Genomic DNA, 12500 nt, shown 5'->3' with positions numbered 1-12500 from the left:
ATGAACTAATTGTTTTATAACATTATCAAAGTTATCAATGCAGAAAATACCTTAAATTTTCATTATTATAGGGGGCTCTCAAAGCAGTACGCGTCAGTGTCTACGTGACTCAATATTTTTTTACCTCACAGTTATGTTTTTGTCTTGAAACTGAGAGAATAAACTTTAATTAAGACGCTGAAGATAACGGTAAAAAAGATTGCAAAAGCCATATTGAGGTGCCGGAAAACTATTAATTCACCAAAAAATTGTTTTTGAAAGAAGAAAGAATGATTTGCACACGCCATAACCCGCACAGCTCGCGCAGCTGACAACAACAACAACAACAACACTCACCTCTTTTCCTTACTATCGGTTAGTTTTCTTTTAAAGTTACATTATAAAACACATGGTTGACGCTTCATCGCGTACTGTTGAGTTATGGTGCGCTCGAGAGACGTCTTGGGAGGATTGCTAAGCTCACAGGAACTCGAGGTATATAGTTTATTGACGTCATCAGCGTGCTCAATGGGAGTATGAAGCACGCTCGCGTTACTGCTGGTTTTCAGTGTTACGCCATTCAAAATAGATCAAAATAAAAATCAAAACCGTTCAATAGATAAAGTCCAGAATCTGGGAAATGAAAGGAGGTACATATACAAAGACCCTTGCCAAGATTCAGGTCAGAGGAGTATTTCGTATACGAGATATCGGAAGAAATGTTTTACCCAAACTTACAGAGATTCGTATGGAGACGCCATGCTGGTGCTCACCTGGATGAGCTCCAACATGGCGGACGGAAACCAACAGAAACATCTGTTACCGAGTTTTGCTACAAGAGAGTGAATTTATTCTTCGAGAAACTCATAAGCATTAAAGTAATACTTTTTCTAATACACGAACTGTTTAGATAGCAAAATTGCCTGAAATAAGTCATTTTTTTAACCTACATGACAGCTGTCTTGGCCGTCATGTAAATGTTGGGTCACGCAAAAGCTTAGAAACTCAAGCGTACTCTATCACAAAACCAAGAACCCTTTTGAAGCGAAAATTTGTAAGAAAATTAGTTTTCAGCAACTCTAATACATCGTGAAAGTAAAATCTCGGTAGGATCGATAGATTTTTAGTTTGAATTTTAGTGACGTCATGTGAAAACCAACAATTGAATTTGAATAGGGGAATATTCTACCTATGTTATAATCTAAAATATAGCATACTACGCGTGAAATTGAATCTAATATGCAGTTATCAACATTCTCTGAACAAAATAACAAAAAGCTTTAAAAAAGATCTTACAACAGGAGCTGTAGACTGATGGAACCTGGTTGGTGGTTGGTCCAGCATGTCCCGCTGTAAACAGGCTAGACAAATTCTCGCTTTCCGTGCTCATCAGTAAGAAAACAGCTCGGGGTTTTTCTCCTCCCGGAGTAGGAACTCACTGGTAATTCCGTTTGATCAATATCGATATCTTAAAAAAAAAACGGAGAAGAAGATGAGTCACGGGGATGGGCTCTAGCGTTACGCTTTAAAGCTTTATGCTGCTTTAAAGTATTGTTTGGTAGCTAGTAGCGCGCACTGCATGGCTTCACTGAGAGCAGTTCCTCTATATAAATGTAACCCTAAATTACTGATCCCACTGGTTGTAATCAAATGTCGCCATCGCCCAAATACAACGTATTTTTAACGTTCAGCGTTAGGAGGAAGCAAAACTCTGGTTTTGTGCTGGCTGTAGTGGCTAAGAGTCAGGAAAAATCACTGTCCCATGTTTTCTTTCTGTTAAAGAATTATTACATTCTCACCCCCTCCCGTCTCGGATGTTGATATTCGCCCCAGAGATTTGCTGCCGAGCCGGTACATGTATAATAATTGAATGTTATTGCGTTCGAGGTGCGAGAACGCAACCCCCAATTTGTGTTGAAGGCTTTGACAGGGTTAGTGCGAAGTTAGGGCTCAGGTTCATCTTTTTAAAGGTAGAATTCAGTTTGCTCTCGGCTTACTGCAAAAGTTGAATTAATTGAAGAAGGCATTTCCTAAAACATCCCTCGAGAGCTTCGCTTTTGGCCTTAGCTAAATCTATATATTTATATTTCAATTGGTAACACCATGGTTGGAAATGGTAATACTGAATAAACTTGTCGTTTTCTGCATCCTCCACAGGCTTTCCCAAGGCAAAGTGGGGATTGGGGAACTCGCGAGCACGCGAGAAGCTCGAGAGATGGATGATGGGAACGAGCGTAGAGCGCGCTTTCCTTAATAATTAACTCAAATATCCCCCAGTGATCGCGAGCGAGTGGGGACGAGGCAGTGTCGTTGTTGTTGTTGTTGTAATTGAGAATGCAAACGCTGTTTTTTTTGTTGTTTTTTTTTATATCTCCCGGTAAAGCTGGCGCGTTTATTTTTATACTCGCAAACTGGCATTGTCCAAGCAAAATTTGATTGTTCCCCTTCTCTCAACCTCGTCCCCAGCTATTTTTTAAGGGAAAAGCCCTGGGGACGAGGTTGCCCCTTCTCTGAATCCTTCCAAAAATTTCAATGATCCCTCCTTCTGTTCTCTTAAAAGTCAAGTGATACCCCCCAAAATCCTCCTGCCGGAATGTTGCCTGACCGTCAGCCTATTGTCAAAGCTACTATGGGCTTTCTATAGGCCAGTGTTTAACTAACCTCACAGAAAGGGATACGTTCCTTGTCATCATTAGAATTAAGTTATGCCTTATTAGTTTAATATCTAACGTAGACATTAGTTAAGGTGCACAGAAAAATAAATTCATTTGCTGAAGTTGATTTTTATAGGTCTTGACAATTTGGGCCCAGTGAAAAACAGTTTCCCGTACAGATGCATAATTTCGACTTCAATCAAAAAGGTCGCGTTTTTGGTAGCATAAACTGATATTAATGAACCTGAGTTGATGAGCCATTAATGTGCACATTTTGCTTTACTAGCAACAATTATATCTCTGTTCTTATGCCATACATTGTTCAACAACTGAATAAGCTTTTGTACTAAGTAACGTACCGTAAATACTAGTCCAAAATACAAGAAAACAATGAACCGTTACATGTTGTTTAATTAGACTAAAATGTATCCTTATCTCTTGGCAAAGTCCACTGTAACTTCATGGGGATATTTCTGGGTTCTACAAATGTGCCATTCACTTTATACACATGTGCTCTCCTTCATGCGGTATACCATCCTTTCCCAGCCAATTCTATCAAGGCTTTCGTGTGTTCACATTGTGTTTTGTCTCTTCCAACGTCCCTTCTGACGGAACTTTGTTCCGTTTGTTCCTCTCCCTTTTCCCTACGTTTACTACTTTAGCGCGATCAATATGTATACCAGGCGAGCAATTTATTTCTATATAACTCTGTGTATCTATAAAATTAATTGTTTTATACTAGCGTTCTTTTCTTTAGTCCTTGCTTTCCAATAAAAGTAGTGCAGGAAGTGCAAACCCTGGCTGCACTTTACTCCACAGTAAGGCTTAGCCCTTAGAGACAGGCCAGAAAAGATATTCACTCGAGGGTGTGGAACCGTGTCCTACCAGATCTGTACTCCACCCAGGTGGGCCCCCCTACTGGTTCCCCGTTGTTCCTAGAGACTAGGGTCGACTAGGGGATATAGAGTACTAAAGTGATGATGTCATAAAAATGAATAAAAATGAGCATTTGGGGGGCAAATTGTCTCTGAGATCGTAGCCCAGTTATACTCAGAAAACTCCATACAAACCCTTCTAAGTTTTTTTGGGGTCGACCCCAAAAAAATTTAGAAGGGTTTGTATGGAGTTTTGTAAGCATAACTGGGCTACGATCTCAGAGACAATTTGCCCCCCAAATGCTCATTTTTGGCAAGTAGGCCTCTTGGACATTGTTCTTTCAGAATATCCTGACAAAACCCATAATTTCAGAAATTTCATTTTTATGACGTCACACTTTAGTACTCTATGGGCCTACTGATCAGGACTTTTGTCCAAGGTGCATGGCTACCTATGGTGGTAGGGAAGTACTTAAAAGAGCTCCCTACCACCAAAATGTTGCCCATTACTTTCCTTTGTTGTTTTTTTTGTTTAGTAATATTAGGGAGATTTAAGCAACCACGACGGCGACGGCAACGAAAACGTCACTTAAAAGTGAATTCGGGCTGCTTCAAACTTTATAGTGCTTATTACATCTCGTGCAATTCGTAAAATATTGGCCAATTTTTCTGTGGTTGAATTCTAAATAACTGTATCGAAGTTCAGGAAAAGAAGAAAAAAGTCGTTGTCTTGTCTTCAAGTCCTCCACAAAACGTAAAATGAGGCACTTTCACGTCGTAGTCGTGTATTGACGGCAGAGAAATTTTTGTACAAAAAAGTGTGATGCTCGTGCAAAGTCGTTGTTTTGCTTGTCTTATCCTATCGCTTTTTTGTCGTTGTCGTTGCCGTCGCCGTGGTCGTTGCTAAAGCTCCCTGGATGCAACGCAAAACCATCCATCGATCGGAAGAGTTTAAATTCATTAAAACCATTTACTTTTCTCTCTGCTCGGTTTCCTTTCTTCTTTTTAGGGGAATATATTATATAACCCCTGGTTATAAATCACTATCTGAAAAGCTGGTGACGGCTTTGATTGTAACATGGGAGTGCAGAGCTAAAACAATAGCTGATAACAGTAACCAAAAAATGTAATATATATTTTCCTTGCTCATATTTCCCTCGTCATATTCCCCGGCTCATATTCCCTTCCCATAAAAGAAACAATAGGGAATTTACGCAGCGACTACGGAAGAGCCAATTACGGTGACCAAAAGTACTTTTTTCCCGCCACGCGGGAACCACGACGGTGGCAGCGGTCAAAACGTCGCTTTTTAATAAAAAGTGAATTTGCATTCTTTCAAACTTTTTCACGATTATTACAAGTCGCTTATTTTATGAAAGGTATGGGGAAACTCATCAGGAAAAATGTTTGTCTTTGTTTTTTTTACGTCCTCAATAAAACGTAAAATTAGGCATTTTCACGTCGTCGTCGCGCAGCGATGGCAAAGAAATGTTGATAAAACAATAAGATGCACGTGAAAATTGTTGCTTTGCTAATCAAACTTATTGATTGGCAGTATTACGCTTTCCAGAATACAGTCGACTCCCGTTATTGCGAACACTTTCGGGGGGTGGGGGCAGATTTAGGGTCCGTAATAGCGGGGTACGAGAGAAAAAAATTGTTTGGGAGATTTTTCTGACTCCTTTTGTAAAACAAAACATCCCTAAGTTCAGTGTAGTCATTCATCTTTTAATAGTCTTTTGTGAATTTTACCTTTAAACAGTTCCCCAGGTTTCTTGTTTGCTGAGTAAAACTTTGTGAAACTAGAGGGGAAAGCGGCGACAAAAAGGTGTAAACCATGAGCGCGGTTTAGTTTGTTGAGAAAAAAAATGTAGTAAAGCTAATCGCTCATTTCAAGGAAAATTGTTTATGGACTTAGCTCCATTATAATGAACAAAACGATTCCGTGCTTGGTTATATTTTTGTAGACAAAACGAAATTCTATAGTTTATGTGCTGGGACCTTGTGACTGTTAACGTGAATTTTTTCGGGGGCATCAACTTTTTTGATTTTCACAAGCCATAGAGACAAAAAGGACGTGTATTGCAGCTATTACGACGGTAAGATTGTTACAAACAATTTTCCAGCCATTTCAGAAGACCCAAAAGTCAAATGGCTGTTTAGTTCGAGCTGAATATTTGAGAAAGTTTCTCTGTAAACAAGCTTCTCACCGGATGACCTTCCAAAAATATCTGTAATTCTACCACGTATTCAAGAATTTTCATTTTTCATTGAAACAAAATTTTCAAAGATTAATTTCATGGCAGGAAAGGGAAAGTCGTAAGGTTTATCCTTGTTCAAGAAATGAGATGATTTGTACTTATTTTAAACTTAAGCGAGTTTCTTTTCATAACATTTTAACATGATTATCACACAACCTTGGTCAAGGAAGACTCGGCTCTGATTTTTTTTTCTCTAAAAGTCCACGTGGCCATGCGATTTACCGCCGAAGCGCGGGGTGTTTGAAATGCAAAATATCACCCCAGCTTACATTAAGGGGTGGACTTACGAACGTACGTACGAACCAATAACATCACGTCGTAATTGACCATTCAGATCAATAACCAGAGTATAACACCATCAACTGACGTGATACAACTCACTTTGACTCTGAAGATGACTACTGCACAGGTCACGGTCGAAACGTCAGTCACTGTCAACAACAACAGTCCTATTCAGGACTACGTTCACCCGCAAGATCAAACTCAACCTACTTTTGATAATTTATATTCGTACAAAACACATCCGAGACGGGAGTGGGGTGAGGTTTAAAGTCTTTGACAAAAAAATATGGGAGATTCTCGTGATTCTTGGTCACTGCAACCACCCCGACACCAAATTGTTTGCTTCGTCCCAATGCTTAGGCTCGATTTCCGTTATTCTCTTGGTCCTACTCCTCTTTCCAGAGGAGGTGCAGAGGCTCATTTCCCTAACGGCGGCTGGTAATCGAGCCTTCCTAATGCTGAACGTTAAAAATAGCCCATTTAGGCGATAGCATCATCGCAGCCTCCACTGACCGTAGTTTCTCAGATGAATGTAACCCCAAAATACTAAAGGATGCTACTGGTTAGGATCAAATGTTGTCATCGCCCAAATTGCAAATGGACTATTTTCAGCCACGAAAATGTTCCATGTTTCTTCTGTCCAAGACTTAAGGCCCCACCTCCTCCCCTCTCGGGTGTAAACACTCTCTAAACAAAAACAAAAAAAAAAAACAGAAGTCCAAAGACTACTACAAAGCTGAAACAACGTGTTTTTAAAACGTTTCGAAAAAGTTGAAAATCACTCTTTGTTTTAGCTTTGCAATAATCTTTGGACTTCTCGGTTTTTTTTTTTTTGCTTCGAATATTTTTAGCCAAAATGTCCTTTTCTGTTCTCTTCTTCAAGCAGATTAGATCCTTCTTGAGTTCCAATGTTCACAACCAGCTTGATCTTCGTGTATGGTTTTAGCAGTTTATTTCTTGATCACTCTCTAAACGGCTGCCCCCCTGCCATTCTTGACATTCTTCAGTCGCTTTATATGATTCTCTATATAAGTAGTTACATCTCTAAGAGACACTTAGTGCTGGTCTCAAAGGTGTGTCTTGCACAGACTTGACTGGATTACAGTCGAACTCTAAGGGTTCCCTTTCTTCAAGGAGAAAGAATGGCACATTTATATACAGAATGGTATTATCCAAATTGCACCGGATTCAGCTGTGTAGGGAGGTGGGATCTATGGGCAAGGGATCGGACCGTTTATCAAGCGATTGCTTACAAAAACTACGAAACATATTCAATTATCTTCTTAAAAGATGGTAGTTTACGAGTTGTGCATGAATAGGCTGTCGCCTATGTCAGATGGTCGCACACCGCGAGGTTCGACTGTAACAATTTTCTATAGCAAAGTTGTCGCAGAAAAGAACCAAAAGATTAAAACCGGCCATTCCGTTCGTTTCCAGAGGCAAGCTGCTGAACGTTTTGGCCATGTTTCCTATGGAATTCGCTGCACCAAGGTCCAAAATGAAGATTAATTCTCTAAGATTTTGCAGCGTTTTATTCCAGAAGCTTCAAATTCCATAGGTGGGTGCACTACTTCCAAAAAGAGGGGAGATTTGGAAGTCGATTTGGAACGAGCACAAAATTATTTCGTGGAGTTATTGGCCCTATATCTACACCGAATGATGATCTAAATGCAGTATTCGATGATATTATTAGCCTGTGCGGGAGCTGCATAAACAACGCCCTCCCACGGTCCCCACGGGAAAAGCTTCAATTTATTGCAATTTTTCTCCCTGCGTGTGCGTGTGATAGGTCTTTCCTTACAATAAAGGAATATGCTATTTGTAGATCGCCCCATCAAACAGGAACATACACTTGCCATGGATAGTAAGAAGGGCTTTAAATACAATATCCGACAGAAATAAAACTAAAAATTAATTCGCTTTGCGAGTTTTAAGAAACAGCAATTTACAGTTATTTAATAATATAATAAACACCAAAATTGACCCTGGCTCGTTTTAAAAGCGTAGAACGATAATAATTTTTGCGTGTTTATTTGGTATAACCTTTCAATACTAAGCAAGCAACAAGACCATGCAATATGTAGATGATAATGTGCAATTATAAAGGTAAGACTTTGGGGGCCTGAGGGAGTAAAATTGCCTTGTTTTATCCTGGAAAATAGGAGTTTGATTACTGGTACTAGGAATTACAACAAGATATGAAATAAAGAAAAAAACATCTGTATAAAGCAAGCTTAAATGTAATGTGATAACTTAACTTAGCTTTAACTTTTATTACATATCACACGCTCGAGAAAAATACATGAGAACAACCAAAGCCGGGGGCTTAAATGGCCTAAGGTCAGGAGAAAACGTGAAGGATTTACATGAATAAAAGAAGACTTTTACTAAAACACATTCTTATAAAAAGTTTCACAAACTAGAGGAACTGATAAACAGAATAGAAGGACTGCAAAGCCATTATGTACATTTTACCCTGATTTTCACTCAACTGCAAGTAGAGTTCTAACATAATGTCAATATTATTGCTTTTAATGAAAGCCTTTAATTTATACTAGTCAAACATTTTGAACCTTTAACAGTCAGATGAATCGATCATTCAGTTGTGTGAATTAGTGGGCATTGAAATCATTTGCTGTTCAGGTTTTGCACTGTTATCAGACCCCTTCTGAAAAATGCTTTATAATTTTTCAAATTTTTAGTCTTATTTTGGGAAAAGAGCCACCGTGGGGAACCTTTTTTCAAGTAAAATTGTGTTGATTGTAGTAATTTGGCCATACTTGCGGGAAAAAAATCATTATTAAGTAACAGCAGCCAGTGTCCTCTAGCAACTTACTTGTGCCTTTAGTGCCCTATTAAGTGTATTATCACTAGCCTATAAGTAATCTGTGTAGTTTACTCAAACAACACTTGCTTTCTATTTATTCAGCAGATTAGCCTGGTATGAGATGTTGGTGACAGGAAATCCTCTCAAAGCAGACAGGATTAATACACTTTAAACACAAGCCTAAGTCTTGTAAGGTGGTTCCAGGGTTGTCACTAAGGGCCATAAACCAGGGTTTAAATTGGCTAATTTGGTACACAGTACTTGACTATTTTAAAAGGAAACGAAAGGAAAATTCAGTAGAACATAAACAACTTTCCGCCTTTTCAATTTCCTGCCCACTAATTTCATATACCCAGCAACTTGAAATCAGTGACAGCCTTGTGGATCTAGCTTTTACATCATCAGTGTATAAAAATGATTTATTAATTTGGATTTTTTGTTAAATTTGACTGTAAACACTTCTGGGAGTAAAAGGGCTAAGTCAAGAAACCATCAATGCTATACATGTATTAGACTTTTATTCTTTTTCTTTACTTTTTTTATCAAAAATTGTTTTAAGCTTTTAATTTGAATTATGCTAACTTATACTAAATATTTTCATATTGGAAGAGACCATTTTGACTCACCTTTACATTGGTGTGTTAGAGTTGCTGTTTTTTATCAAAAATTTTACTTCATCAGTTTTCTTGCACCTTACATGTAAATACTAATACTGTTTTGACCCATTTGAAAAGTTTTTGTATCTTTGTATTTAAACTTTACTTAGGTGTTGTAATATTCTTCCTTTTTTCAAGTAGAGTGCCATTCAAAAGTTTTGCAGCACTGTTGTGGATCCTCAGACAATTGTTAATTCCCCCCATGTGTAATGACAGAGATGCTATAACACATAAATAAATCATGTTATATTTAGAAAATTCAGTTTAGAAAATCAGTTTGTTTTGTTCTCTAAAACCTTGTAAAATTACTCTTTTCGGGGCAACACTTAAAGAACGCGATTCTTATTTAGTTAGCATACCTGGTGATTTTCAAGGGATTAGAAATGTGAAAATAAGACAGGGAATTTGAAAACTGGTTATGATAAAGAAAAATTGGAAATGGAAAGGAGCCCTACTTCTTAAACTACAATGTACTACTCCTTTGCATGTCCGCGTAACGTGTAAAAGTATTCTTGAAAAGATGTCTAATATAAGATCTTTGCACCAACTTTACGCGTCAATTACGCTGATTTAAGTGTCTACTTTAAACCGTATTTACACCAACTTTACGCAGAGCTTACAGTGCTTCTTTACAACACCTTTACGCATGTGCGTAAAGGTAGCGTAAACTTCGACTTAACGTGGCGTAAATGAGTCGTAAAGTTACGTAAATGAGGACTTTACGCCAGCTTTACGCCACCGTTACGCTCACTTACATTTCTTTTTTCGTGCTGTGTGGCTTCTTCGAAGAGAGCATTGTTCATGTTGCACTTGTTAGTGCATATTGTATCTGTAAGAAGAACCTATTGGAAAAAAGACAGTTGACAAATAAATTCAAAATCCTCTGGTAAATCTATTTTGCGAAGGCCACCAAAAATAGCTCTTACCGTTATCACGGTATTGAGCTTTTTTAAACATTTTTTGCTGGGAGGGTTGAGGGTGATGGGGTTGACGTGAAGTCGGTTACCACAAATAGAAAATAGCCGCAATTACTTTGTCAACAACATTGTCACTCGTTTTAAGCTTAATTTCCAGTGATATCCCTTGATTGCCTGTGTCAATATTGGGAACACATACTCCTTAAATAAAGGCCTCACTAGCGACACGACCAACAGAAGCATGTATGAGCATCAGCAAACCTTGTGTGACAAGCGTAATATACTGATACTGTTTGAAAACATTATCCGCCAAACTTCACCTGAAAACAGATCTTTTTTGTAAAAGACCATAACACAGTTATGTTAGGTGAAGATCACGACAAAACTCGCAAGTAGCAGCCCAGTCGCGCTTGTCACACACAAACTTTTTGCTGTCTGCTTCTCTCTGCCGTCCTGCTGCGTCCCAAAGAGGAACGCGCTTAAGGAACGAAATCAGCAAATACACTACTAGCCTTTCCTGGGTATATCACGAACCATTAGAGAGGTTCAGCATCACGTTTACGTCAAACGGCAAACGCGAATTTGTACCACGTGACCAAGTTTCCTCTTTTAATACTTGTCGTTTACTGTTCATTATTTCTTCACCTAAATTAGTAGTTTCACGCAACTTTTTATCCATAAGAATTGTTTTGAGCGGTTTTTATCTGCTCATTTTCTATTTTGAGAAATTCTCAACTCGAATCGGACGTTTGCTGTTTGCCGTGTACGTGAAGCTTAAACCCTCAAATATAATGACCCAGTTGGTATGCTAGCTTAATTGGTTAGAGCGCTGCACCGGTATCGCAGAAGTCTGGCATCGAATCCCGGCAAACTGCAAGCCGGAGTTTCTTCAAGCTTTTCACAAATGCACAAGTCAGCTAGTTTATCCCGCGCGGCTGGCGTTCGAAACGGACGAGGAAGATAATTTAATTGGGCGCGAGACCGCTTTTTGCGCGCCCCAAATCCCCTTTCCCTTCCCTTTTGAACGCCTGCCACTCAGGCTATAGCAAGTTTAAATGCAAGGATCGTCCTTACATTTAACCTGCGTGGCTGGTGGGATTAGCGTGGGAGTGCTGAGAAGAGTGGGTACAAGTCATTTTGAAATCTTCTCTCGCGGCAAGCCACTTCCCCGCTCGCTTCGCGTGGCGGCCAAGGAAGTACCCCGGGCACAAGAATCCCGCCAGCTACACAGGCTGCTGACCTTACATTTCTTTAAATACACTACCTACATGTATCACCCACCTCATGACTGGCACTTGAGAGACCCTGGTTTATGGTTCGCGCTGCTCTAGAAATCATAGTCATTATAGCAAACAAGTTCATACAGGCATCAGCCATTCGATTCAACAGCAGCTGTTCCTCGATAATGTTCTAAAAAAGCGGAACACCAATGATAAGAATGTTAGAATATTCTCTTCGATAAGTTATGCCGGCCCTTGCACTACTGTAAACTCAGCATTCAAACTGACTACACATTTGCAAAGCGATTCGCCGGAAAATCGTCCTAGCCTACGAGTTCACTTTTACATTCATTGGTCGTGCAGAAGAGTAACTTGAACACGAAAAAAACAGACTTAAAATATTGCTTTTCAGATAAGCGCGACCCACGAAACATGTAGCATGCTTTCTGGACGACGACTGTCGTATTCAATGCTGAGTTATAAAAACAAACTAAAAACTGGATTGTTTCGGTCCAAGGGAGGCGGGGGGTCGGCTCACCTTACAAAAGTTTCACTGGTTTTTTGTTAAAGCGTTATAAACAAGTCTGTTAAAACCAAAATTAGTTAAAATGTGTAATGCAGGACTGAGTGCAGTACCTTTCCGTATTTGGTGGGTGAGCAGAGTTTCTGGTATTCTACCAAAGTCAGCAACATTTTGTTCCAGTGTTTTGACGCTATCCTGCTATAAATGTTAAATGAATGAATGGCTGTTAGATTGATCATAAGGTAGGACAGTCTCTTGATAAGGTTTAATAAGTAAGGAAACATTTTTTGCAAAGGGACAAACGTA

At 39.1% G+C, this 12500-nt stretch overlaps 1 protein-coding gene and 1 pseudogene across 1 annotated transcript; both read right to left on the bottom strand.

The window, feature by feature from the left end:
• Positions 1-12500, bottom strand: part of LOC140923186 (uncharacterized) — a 71104-nt pseudogene that overhangs the window by 31380 nt on the left and 27224 nt on the right.
• On the bottom strand, positions 8174-12388 carry LOC140923190 (complex I assembly factor ACAD9, mitochondrial-like). The gene is made up of 3 exons (XM_073373268.1): positions 12308-12388; positions 11733-11861; positions 8174-10376 (listed from the first exon to the last, which is right to left on the bottom strand). Exons 1-3 carry the CDS (start codon positions 12362-12364, stop codon positions 10254-10256), a joined length of 309 nt encoding a protein of 102 aa, XP_073229369.1. The 5' UTR covers positions 12365-12388; the 3' UTR covers positions 8174-10253.

Source organism: Porites lutea, chromosome 13 (genome assembly GCF_958299795.1).
Source record: "Porites lutea chromosome 13, jaPorLute2.1, whole genome shotgun sequence".
NCBI classification, from domain to species: Eukaryota; Metazoa; Cnidaria; class Anthozoa; order Scleractinia; family Poritidae; genus Porites; species Porites lutea.
Note: the sequence above shows the minus strand (reverse complement) of the source record. Positions and strands in the feature narration are given on the sequence as shown.